Source organism: Phoca vitulina, unplaced genomic scaffold, assembly GCF_004348235.1.
Source record: "Phoca vitulina isolate PV1807 unplaced genomic scaffold, GSC_HSeal_1.0 scaffold24, whole genome shotgun sequence".
Lineage (NCBI taxonomy): Eukaryota > Metazoa > Chordata > Mammalia > Carnivora > Phocidae > Phoca > Phoca vitulina.
Window position 1 is genome coordinate 19,704,813 of NW_022589727.1, and position 12,215 is coordinate 19,717,027.

Genomic DNA, 12,215 nt, shown 5'->3' on the forward strand with positions numbered 1-12,215 from the left:
ACCAAAGACTTGCTGTATTGCCCTCCCAGCAGCTAATCTATGATCTGAAATTATTCCAAGGACTGAGGAAAACATTTCCCATGAGCAAGAAGTTAATTTCCTTGCAGGGGGGAAATGAACAGCTCCCTTTGCTTTCCTGACCCTCCCATAGGCACCAGGAACCACCACAAAGTGACCCCGAAGAGAGACCCCAGACAGAGCCTTCAATTATGTAAGGTGGCCTAAAATCAGCCATGGGTGACAGAAATTCTGCAACCCATGGTAATGGGTCTGAGGACTCTTGAAGCTGAGATGCACCATCTATTTAAATGCACTCCCTCTTTTGAGATATGACTTGTTTTTTGTAGGTCACACTTTGGGGGAGCAGTGCTGAGATCATGTATTTGGAACAAATTATCAAACTTCTTTATACAATCACAGGTGAGAAAGTTAGCATTGAAAGGCTTAGTTTAGGAGAGCTCATGGTGTTAGGACAGGCTAGATACAAAAAGCCCCGTTCCCCTCATTCTTGCCCCTTGTACTTTATTTTATGGAAGCTTGAATTCTTTCCCTTTTGTGTTCTTAAAAAAAAAAAAGCTTTAGCAACTCAGTGGTGTCTTGGGTTTGGAAGGAGCAATATCTGAGACCATCCCCAGAAAAGATTATTCGGAAGCCCCAATAAGAAAAATTCATTTTCCCACCAAATTGTATTAACTCTAACAAACTCCCAACCCACCAGAAAGCACTCAAAGTTATGAGAACTGGGAAGAGGAAGGAGGGAAAAAAATTGGGGTAGCAATTTTCTTCTGCTGTCAGACTAACCCTTTTCTTTTAAAATAGTCAGCCAAACTCAGACTGGTGTCTCTCGTGTGCTCCCTCCCTCCAACTCGGCCACCCCCTGGGCTGGGAGAATCCCTCATTTCACTCACCCCAGCCTTGTTCACAAAGTGCAAGTGAGTCAAGGGACACCAGACCCTCACAGACCATAAACTTCTGAATACCCCACAGGGAGTAAGGCATTCAGAACATCCATGTGGTAAGAGCTCCTGCCACCTTACCTCAAAGTAAACACACTTGCCCAAGGTCACAGAGCTCGTGCATGCAGAGCAGGGACCCGAAGCTTAGCGGTCTGAGTCCACACCCAGACCATGGTTCTAGCCCACCTTAATGGTTATCAGGGTACATGTGGGACTCAGTGGCTTCCCCAGACACATATACCACCCCCGCCAGCTCTGAGTCTTACTTGCAATACTACCCACCACAAAGCAAGACTTCCCCTCTCTTGGAAGACTCAGACTGGCCCCCTAGAATGACTGATAATCAAAGAAGCAAAAAATGTCCCACACTTCGGGAGCCAAAATGAAATGCCACCATTGTGTTGTGAAACAGTCTCCTGGTTTTCTGAAATCCACAGAGACTGTTCAGATCATTTCCTACCTTCTGGTGAGTGTTAAGGACTTCAACCTCAGATGAGCTGGGAGACTTGGTGGCACTTTGCAAAGAAGGAACTAGAAAGGAAAACTGTTCTGTTTCTGGGAGTATACTCCATTCAGAGGGAAAGAAACTCTGGACTCTTAATTTAAATGTTTTCAAGGATTAGCCCTACACAGAATGCTTATAATCTCAGATATTGTCACAGAATACTGGGTCCTTTTCACTTATAGAAAGTGTCCCCAATGCAAACTGAAGGTGATAACTCCATGTGCCAACTTCAAATAAACCAAGGTATAAAGCAGCTCCAAAAGAACAATTCATTGAAAGGAAAGCCAAAAGGCAATTTACAAACATCACATGCACTTGTTTTATATGAACATCTCCAGCCACATACAGTGTCCAAATGAAACTAAAAGGGAAGGAACTCACTGTACAGAAGACGAACAATACCCTTTTTATTTTTAAAACTTTGGTGAAAATAGGTTTCCATTCGACATCCCATTTAAAAAAAAAAAATTAATGTAAACCAACCTGCCTGTGGGTTAGTCACACTATAGACTTCATCGTAGTGTGTACAGATGCCTACAGTATTTACAAATGTTATCTGTTAGGTAGTAAAGTTTTGTTGCAATTTTTCCAGCACGCATTCCACAGTAAAATAAAGAGGGGATACTGGTGTTCTTGTATAAAAATTCTTAACAGATGGATAAAGGCAATTTTCCTGAGAGAAGATTTGTTCTTGAAATATTTTTCTTTCACAATTGGAAATATAGAAATGGGATGCGGTTGTAAAAGAAGTATAAGAATGTCTAAGTTAACATTTTCTTCTTTTAAATTATTTAAGTACCATTAAGTTAAAATGTTTACATTCATTATAAAAAATGTTGTTAAATCTTATGCAAATGATTTAACACTGATTGCTGCAACGCAAATTGCACTTTTTAAAAAAATTATTGTTTACATGGAAGAAAAACATCTTGTTTGCTACCCTGTTTACAAAACCCGACTGACTTCAGATCAGTCACACAATATGCACTTTGAGAAACGTCAGTCACAGTGTATGTTACAGTCATAATGCAGTCTTGCCAACTGAGTCACAGTCCTGACTCAGCCTCCAGAAGTGTGTACCAAATGGTCTTCTCCATGAAAGCAGGTGAAATTCAGGTGTGGAAAAGGTACAAAGAAATTCTGGAACAACCAAAACCAATCAGAAGAAGCACATGATTTGGGGCAATACACATAAAACCTTTTTTTTTTTTTTTAAGAAAAAAAAAAAAATCTCTCTCAATATTCCTTAGCAGGCAAGGCCCTGGTCCTAGTCCCGCTTTCTGGAAGTGGCACGGCGGACATCAGATCCCCTGGCGGACCCAGAGGCAGGTTGGCTGGCTGGAAAGGACCGTGACCGGGGAGGAGGCGACATGCTGTGGGCTGCACTGGCCCTTCCCTGGAAGCTCTCCATCTCCTCTCTGGCTCTTCAGAGATAGGGGCAGGGTGAAGGCAGAGCAGGCCTCTCGGGAAATACATCTCTTTCAAAATAAAGGCACGGAAATCACGCATCAGAGGAATGTTCCGTCAGCATACTCGCCCTGGTGTGGCCGGCTTGACAAAATCCCCGCAGGCCGCGCGCCCTCCTGCTCCCTGGCAGCAGGCTCAGGCCAGGGCAAGGGCGCACCAGGAATCCTGTCTCACCGAGGATGTGACTTCGGCCGGCGAGGCCAGGCTGACGCCTATGTACAGCCCATCTTGACCTGAGTACTTGAGCTCGCTGTTCTCGGGGTTAGTGCTCTCTCCCGCGCCAGACATCACTGAGGCGCCCGCCTGGCGGAAGAGGGGGACAGAGAGGGAAGAGAGAAGGGGAGAGACAGTTATCGATAAATGTGTCAGGCGGCACTCTCCCGCAAGGAAAACACCTGGGGACAAAGGCGGTGGGCAGCGGGGCCGGCCGTGCGGTGCCACTGGCCTCACCCTTGAGAGCTCAGGGCAGCAACCACCCAGCAAGCTGCTCGGCTGGACGAAGGTAGGAAAGGGCGACTGCGGGAGGCCGTTTGTAAGACCGGCCGAACCCCCAGCTCTCTGACAGCGAAACAAACCACACCACCCAGGTAAACGGGTCTCAGGATGCCCACACAATCTCATCATTTCCAGAGAAAGCACAGAGCGCCACCACCCCCCCTCCACACACACACACAGCAGAGCCACAACCTGAGCACTTATGCCCGAGTCTAGGATGGAAAGCTACACAGCTCAGCAAGGCCTAAGAAATGAAATTTTTGAACACTGACTTCGGGGAAAATTAACTCATGCGTACACAGGTTTTAATATACCGCATTTATCTTTAATTCTTTGCAAGGAGAACGGGCCATTTTGAAAGCAGGCCACATTATAAAGAAAATGCTAACATCCAGTATCTGTCATGGTTGTGGCAACATTTGTTGAAGCAGAAGACCACTGTTCTCTTATTTCATTCCTTCCTTCCATCCAAATGAGAAAGGCCAAATAGAAAACACGATATAACTTAGTAGAATCAAACCAAAATAACTAAAATCATGTTTAGACTACAGTTTGAGAAAACAGTTGCCTTTGACTTAAAAAAAGTAAAAAAAAAAGAAAAAAAATCTAGCCATGACCAGTATGATGCCCAGGCTGCTCAATGTGGCTCTGATGTTTCCCTCAGGATTTATATGTATGTTGTGCTTGGTTAAGAAGTTACAGGATCTAGGGGCGCCTGGGTGGTTCAGCCGGTGAAGCGTCTGCCTTTGGCTCAGGTCATGATCTTGGGGTCCTGGGACTGGGCCCCGCATCAGGCTCCCTGCTTAGCGGGGTGTCTGCTTCTCCCTCTGCCTGCCGCTCCCCCTGCTTGTGCTCTCTGTCTCCCTCTCTGACAAACAAAAGCTTTTTAAAAATAATTAAAAGTTAAAAAAAAAAAATTCTAGCCATGATTCCATACTTAAATCATGGTTTTTTCCTTCTAAAAAGCTCAGAGTCTCTTATTTCTTCCTAGGTTTCAGGGTTTCGTCCCATAAATTACTGGCTATTTGCTTTTTGACACAAGTAGAATGTTTTGTGCTTTTCAAAAACATCCCTTTGTCTGTCTGAGCTGATGTGACATCTACTTCAGAGAAACATGGGGGGCACCAGACACAGGCTGAACTGAACAGAAGGCACGCTGAGCCCCCCTTGGCTCCACACAGGGGCCTGGAATCAATGTGGTCCTGCTCTCTCTGGAACAAAACATCTGCTTTTCTCTCTCATCCTCAAGATAACTGCATGAGGCTGGAAGGAGGGCTCTAGGAGGTCTGACTGTGGGAATTCCTATCTGCCCATCCCAACTTCCCAATCCAGCCCCTCATCACAGGTAACCAATCCTTCTCTTTCCCGGTGAAAATGAGGGTATGTAAAAATCCAGCCACAACAGTACCACCACACTCCAACTTCTTTTTAAATTAACACGAGACTTAAACTGAGGGCTCTGGGTGCATAAAAAAGCAAATTTCAGATCTTGCCATTTGCAACGACGTGGATGGAACTGGAGGGTATTATGCTGAGCGAAATAAGTCAAACAGAGAAAGACATGTATCATATGACCTCACTGATATGAGGAATTCTTAATCTCAGGAAACAAACTGAGGGTTGCTGGAGTGGGGGGTGGGGTGGGAGGGATGGGGTGACTGGGTGATGGACACTGGGGAGGGTTATGTGCTCTGGTAAGCGCTGTGAACTGTGCAAGACTGTTGAATCTCAGATCTGTACCTCTGAAACAAATAGTGCAATATGTGTTAAGAAAGAAAAGAAGAAGAAGAATGTAGCAGGAGGGGAAGAATGAAGGGGGGGAAATCGGAGGGGGAGAAGAACCATGAGAGACGATGGACTCTGAGAAACAAACTGAGGGTTCTAGAGGGGAGGGGGGTGGGGAGGATGGGTTAGCCTGGTGATGGGTATTGGGGAGGGCACGTTCTGCATGGAGCACTGGGTGTTATGTACAAACAATGAATCATGGAACACTATATCTAAAACTAATGATGTAATGTATGGGGATTAACATAACAATAAAAAATTAAAAAAATAAAATAAAATTCACCTTGGAGAAAAAAAAAAAGCAAATTTCATGAAGTCACTGAGATGCCTAAAACTTAAAAACAGATTTTGAAATGGCTGAAATAATCCTGTCAAACACACCAAAGTGATGATTTGGTTACCCATCAATATGGTAATTAACAATAGCCATTAATTCCAGAAACTCCACTGTGAGCAAACCCAAAATAGACCCAGATTTATCCCCCAAAGAAATAAACAAAAGGGTGATATTCAATTACAAAAGGACTCATTTGAGAAAGGAGCTACCATACAACTAATAAAAAGAGTGAGTGCAATTATAAATGATTTATGTCACATCCAATCTCATATTGATCTACCTATTCCCAGAAAAAGCGCATGTGCATTTATCCAACTAAATCCAACTGACTTCACCACAGCAAGTGTTAATTTTCTGAAACAAAAAGGGTACCTGAATTGGCCCAGGAAGCAGCCCACCTCACCTGGCCAGACATGCTGAAATAGCAGAGGGGTCGGTCACCACCTCAAGTCAGCAACAGGAAACATTAGCAAGGTGCTTATGAGAGCCAGGCACCTGGACCATGAGCCCCGAAGAGACAGTTACTCCCTGGATGAGCTCCTAGGCCACATACACACATGGAAGGAACAATGATCAACTGCCTATCATGAATGATAAATGAGTGGCTGAGATATGGAGTGGAGCAATAGATCAAAAAAGCAATCAAGACGGAAAGGATTCCTGGGGATGGGCCGCAAGCAGACTTCCAAGCACTACTCTGGTTCAGCCACCTACTGAGTAAGGTCACCTCTCCAAGCCTCCTCCTGGGTAAACTCGCCTTCACGTCACCCATCAGGTAGGGTTTGATGATTCAGTGCTCGTAAAGGATCAGCATGATGCTTCGCCATGGTAAAGGTACTGGTGAGGAAAGGGTTTTCAGCATGGGAGGCATGTAGGACATACCAGAGGCCTTCTGAAACAGGATAAGCAAAGGAGGCAAGGAGACAATGTGGGAGAGGCAAACTAGAAGGCCAGACTGAAAACTCTCTATGCCTCAGGTTCCTCACCTAGAAAAATGCAAATTTTTTTTAAAGATTTTATTTATTTTAGGGAGAGAGAGAAAGAGAACAAACAGGGGGACGGGCAGAGGGACAAGGACAAGCTGACTCTGCGCTGAGCACAGAGCCCAAAGCAAGGCTTGATCCCAGGACCCCAAGATCATGACCTGAGCCGAAATCCAGAGCCGACGCTTAACCGACTGAGCCACCCAGGCACCCCTAAAATTCATTAACATACATAAAGCATTTCCAACAGTATCTGACAACAGGAAGGACGATACAAGTATACACCACTATTAGTTATTTTATTATTCTTGTTAAGGAGCATAGACCTAATTTAATCTCCCCAAGTCTGCCCTTCACCAGGTGAGTTACCACCCATCACTTAGTGGGAGAAGTGGAACTAAATTCAGAGCTAAGTGAAAACCATCTACCTCAGCAATGACGTTCTAATTGTTTCTGACAACGCTTCAGAACAAAAACAAAAAAACAAAACAAAACAAAAAAACCAAGGTGCTTCCTTAGCCCTTCAAAAGGTTCATGGGCCTTCTTCAAATAAACTACATTGAAGAAATCCTAGTACCCTGAACATTATTCTTAACCCTTGAGCAGTAACTCCAAAAGCTACCAACTCAACTACCTATTGTCTTCTTTGTTCAGTCAAAAATGTTGTTAAGCTATACGGCAGACCAAGACTCCGGCGCCAAAGGGCAGGCAAGGCAAACCCCAAATTACATGAGTGACTCACATCGGCTCATTTGAAATCAAAAGCAACATCTGACTTTCTGAGGAAAAGATGGAACAAGTGCTTATGCCAACACTGTTAAGAACCTTATTTGTAATTGGGGATACACTATTTAAACATGAAATACCGCAATGTACAGCTTTTTTGTGTATCAGTCATACCTTAATAAAAAATAAAAATGTTTATGTAATGATACATAATGAGATCATAGTGATGATATGGGATGAGACCGTGATAACCCCAGTCCCCTCATCCACGGGCGGCAGGGCTATATTCTGGTACACGCCTTAGAAGGCAATTAGCAAAGCCCATCAAGAACTTTATACACTACTTAGCTCTGTAATCTCATTTCTGGAAATGTATTTATAAGGAAAGAATTCAAAGGAAGGGAAAGGCTCCACAAGGGAAGACATCCATTTCAGGGTAACTTATAATAGGGGAAACCATGGAAATAATCTAATGCCTAATAATATGGGATGGTTTGGAAAAGCAAGGTACATCCGCTCAATGAACTATTATGCAATTATTAAAAATAATAAGATCATGTAGCAAAGTGGAAAAAATCCTGTAACGCAATGTTAACTGAAAAACAGCAGGATATAAATTCTGTCATCATTACAATTTACGCACGCAAAAGTATTTCAAGGGAACCCAGTAGTGTGTGGGGACAGGGGACCATCTATTAGCCATCAGTACCTTCCTTGGAATATTTTAATTGAATGGCGTAGTGCAGTCTAACTTTGGGGAAGGCAGAAAACATTAGCACCAGAAATATCACACACAAGCACTTGAGGGGTAAGCCAGCCTGGAAAGAGTCATAAAGTAGCATGAAAAAATAGGGAGGAATCCGAGTGGAGGTACTAAGCAAGAGAAGGGAGGACCAGAATGGGCACCCATGCCCCCCAGAAGTCACCTCCATCCATGCTATCTGCCACCGGCTGGAAGCTGGCTGATGTGAAACATGGTTCCACATACGTTAAAACAGCAAACACGCTACAATTGGGTGCATCCGTGTCATCTGAGCTCTTGAAACCGGTATTCTAACTGTGTAAGACATCTAGAATTGGCACAACTCTCCTTAAGAAACCTGGCTTGTCACATCATTGTTTGTCTAAAGTGCCTTTCCCTCTCTGATGATGTTCAAGAGCTACCCTATCAAGATCAGTACAGTACAACTTGGGGGGAAAAAATGAGAGGAAACTTACGACCCTGGACCCAGTACACACACAGAAAATCATAAGCATAAATTTCGATTGATGAATATGTTTTCCCACATCTAGTTAAACCCTTGAAAGGACTTTAGTTCATATGGAAGACATCTAAACACAGCAAAAGCAGGCATTTCACTAACGTAAACCAACCTAACCCCACCAGTGTTCCTGAACAGGCGCTCTGAAGGGAGCGTTTCAGAATGCCCACAGCTGAACCATCCTTCCTCCTCTGGGTGGGCAGCTCACGCAGGCGGAGGTCCTCGCTCTTTCTCTGATCAAAGTGCATTATAAGGGTGGGGCAGAAATCTGTTCTGGGTTTCCATTCACAGCTTATCTGCCCTCCACCCTCCCACAGACAACTGAAAATGGAGGCACTTCCTGTTGAAAGAATGTGTTATCAGCTCCAGACTCGGCCGGGGCTTAGCACTGAACTCAAGCCAGGTTAGGTGGGAGACCCGGCTGAGTGACTGGCTGGAAATCTCCCTCTTAAAGGAATAAATGACTTCAGGGACAACCCGGGTTTCTGCGAGGCTGGGACATGGAAAATGTCCACTAGCCTGTGAAGTAGGCACAGTTCATCTTTAGATCACATGAATTTTTTTTTCCCTGTGAAAACAACTTTTGGACGTATCTGAAAAGTCAAGGATTCCTTTTTTTTTTTTTTTTTTTTTTTTTAAAGATTTTACTTATGTATTTGAGAAGCAGAGAGAGAGAGCGAGCACACAAGCAGGCAGAGTGGCAGACAGAGGGAGAGGGAGAAGCAGGCTCCGCGCTGAGCAGGGAGCCGGACGTGGGGCTCGATCCCAGGACCCCGGGATCATGACCTGAGCCAAAGGCAGACGCTTAACTGACTGAACCACCCAGGCGCCCCCTGAAAAGTGAAGGATTTCTAATTTGATAAACTCCTGGAGTCAGTGCCCAGCAGTGTCTGGCTCACAGTGGGCTCACCAACCCTGTCAGCTCTCTCTCTTTTCCATTGCCTCACAGGCCGGCCCAGAGACAGCTCCTAAGGCACCTCTGGATAGGCGACTCTTCCAAGGGAAAAGAAACCCTTAAAGGACACAGCCATTCCAGAACAGCATAGGTTCTCTAGCTTGTGAACATCAATTTCATCTTTGAGGAAGGAAACCAAAAAGGAGTCAACTGGGATATGTTCAGTCCTCTGTGCTGTAATCTCTCTTAATGGAGCCCTGAGCTGAAGAAACAAAACACAGCAACCCCAGGGTGAGTGTGTGATCATTCCCAGAGCTTAAGACTTTGATGATGGTCACACTGCCTCCTTAGCTCGAATTCAGACTGCCGGCTTCCATGGCCTCTGATCTGTCCTCCCTACATCTAAGTAAGTTTGTGGTTACGGCTTTTTCTTGTGTGAGGGGAAGCCAGCCATCCCTCACTGCCAACGCTCTCTTCTCTGCTTTTGTAACCTCTAGGTTAGGCTCTCGCAGTGCTTTAGAGCGGCCTGCCTCAAAAAAAAAAAAAGTAACAACTATGTGTAAATTCCAACAAAGGAGAAACACTTTTAGATAAGTGAACGTTCACTCTAAAAAACTATACTCATTTCAGTTTGGAGGGAGACAAGAAAGTGCCTCACTAAGAGTTTAGGAAGTGGCACAAGAAGATACACAAACACACAAGGGTTCTGTCTCCATCAGGACCCGTGAAAGTCGTCAATCACAACAAAACCCTTTATGTCTCCCCTAACAGCTCAAATAACGCAAAAGAACATAAGCACCTTTTCTCACAAGAAGGAAGAGTACAATCACTGTAGCCAATGACCTAATTCAGTGTTTAGCAGAATATTTTCATTATTTTTTTGTAATTTAACAAGCAAATTTAATGCAGAGCTCACTGGCTGCCCCTTGGGCCCTTTCGCCCTGCCCCTCCTGGGCTTGAGTAGGCCAGGTTCTACCCATACCCCAGGATGCTGCCCTTTTTAAGGAGGGAAGAACAATTCTACACACACAATCTACCCTGCGCAAAGGAGCAGATTGTTTTATACATCTGCACACATTCAAATAGCAGGTTTGTAACGGTGAAGAAAGGCATAGCCCGAAGTTTAAGTGCCCTTGGACTAATAGTAAAATGCTGATTACAGGGGCTCCTGGGGGGACTCAGTCGGTTAAGTGCCTGTCTTTAGTTCAGGTCGTGGTCTCAGGGTCCTGGGATTGAGCCCCACATTGGGCTCCCTGCTCAGTGAGGAGCTTGCTTCTCCCTCTCCCTCTGCTCCTTCCCCCTCCTCCTGCTCTTGAGCTCTCTCTGCACTCTCTCAAATAAATAAATAAAATCTTTTTTTAAAATGCTGATTACAAACATAAATGGTAGGGGGGAGGGTTTGTCCCAAAACTTGAAGTCACTGGCATTCTAAAGAAAAAGTTTATCTTCTAAAATGAATCAAAATGGATGACCCTATTCTAGTCAAAGTCATAAAAGATCCCGGGGAAAGATTTAAAACCTGGTGAATTATCTTTTGTAACAAAACTGGCTTTTCAAATTGGGTGAGTATCTTAATCTCACCGTCTCAATCAGAGAAAGCAGACCATGGTCCTAGAACCAAGCAGCATTTACAAGAAAGCATTATGGAAGTACTAAGTGTCACAAGGAATGAAAAACTGTGGCTATCAGAAAAATAAAAATATTTGTAACCTGGTTACTTTGGGGGCGCCTGGGTGGCTCAGTCGGTTAAGCGTCTGCCTTCAGCTCAGGTCGCGATCTCGTGATCTCGGGGTCCTGGGATTGAGCCCCGTGTCGGGCTCCCTGCTCAACAGGGCATCTGCTTCTCCCTCTGCCCCTCCTCACCCCACACATGCTCACGCGCTCGCTCTCACTCATTCTCTCTCTCTCAAATAAATAAATAAAATCTTAAAACAAAAAACAAAAACCCATGGTTACTTTGTTAACGCAACAGCTCTACATCTCTTAATTTCCCCCATCAGGAAAGTAAGGATTTATTTCTAATGTCTTGGGATGGAAAAAAAACAATGCCATATAAATAAAGCACATCACTAATAGCTTCCAAGATTATATTTAAATAGTGCTGTTCTCCTTGAGCTTCAAAGAGGTCTGCAGGCATCTCCCACTTACGCTACACAATGCTCTGAAGGACCAGATGGTAGGAATTACTTTCCCCTTTTAGGAGGAGGAGAACAGAGGCTTTATAAAACCTTGGCAGCTTACTGTAGTCACACACAGAGCAGGATCTAGCCCCTGGCTGCCTGAATTTGTTTCCTCCCAGCTGCTAATCTGTGAACCCCCAGAATGAACTTCAGACCATGCCGAGGCTTCACCATGAATCAAACAAACAAGCTTAATCAGAGCTTTAAATTAAAAAGTATGTGTCCTTAGTAAGATAAAAATAGGATTCCGGAGTGTGTGCCCCAGCTCTGGTGAAACCATGCCACGTTAACAACGAAACCAGCAGCACAGCCGTCGGATACTGACTTGGGACTATTTACTCCCAAGACTCCTACAGGACACCGAGATCAATACCTGTTGTCTATTTGTTCAAGTCTTTCTTAAAATCTGAGGTCAACAGAATAATCTGTGCTCAGTCCCACAAATTCCAATGCTGGGTCCGGGCCACAGGTAGCTGAATTACGAATTATCGCATATACCAACACCTATCTTTGGAGATGCTTTTTAAAATTATTATAATTTCAGGAAAAATTAACAGGTAGATCTCAACATGAACAAAGCTAACAGATTGTATTTAATTCATATCCATTAGATCTTCATATTGC

At 44.3% G+C, this 12,215-nt stretch overlaps 1 protein-coding gene across 2 annotated transcripts in view; it reads right to left on the reverse strand.

Annotated features, from left to right (window-relative positions):
- Nucleotides 1-2,669: 2,669 nt before the first annotated feature.
- GATA6 (GATA binding protein 6) overlaps nucleotides 2,670-12,215 on the reverse strand; it is a 29,689-nt gene continuing 20,143 nt past the window's right edge. For both annotated transcript variants that reach the window (XM_032421398.1, XM_032421399.1), the window contains one exon: nucleotides 2,670-3,231. In XM_032421398.1, the coding sequence (XP_032277289.1) occupies nucleotides 3,064-3,231 (168 nt within the window). In that variant the 3' untranslated portion in view covers nucleotides 2,670-3,063. The remainder of the gene's footprint in view (nucleotides 3,232-12,215) is intronic.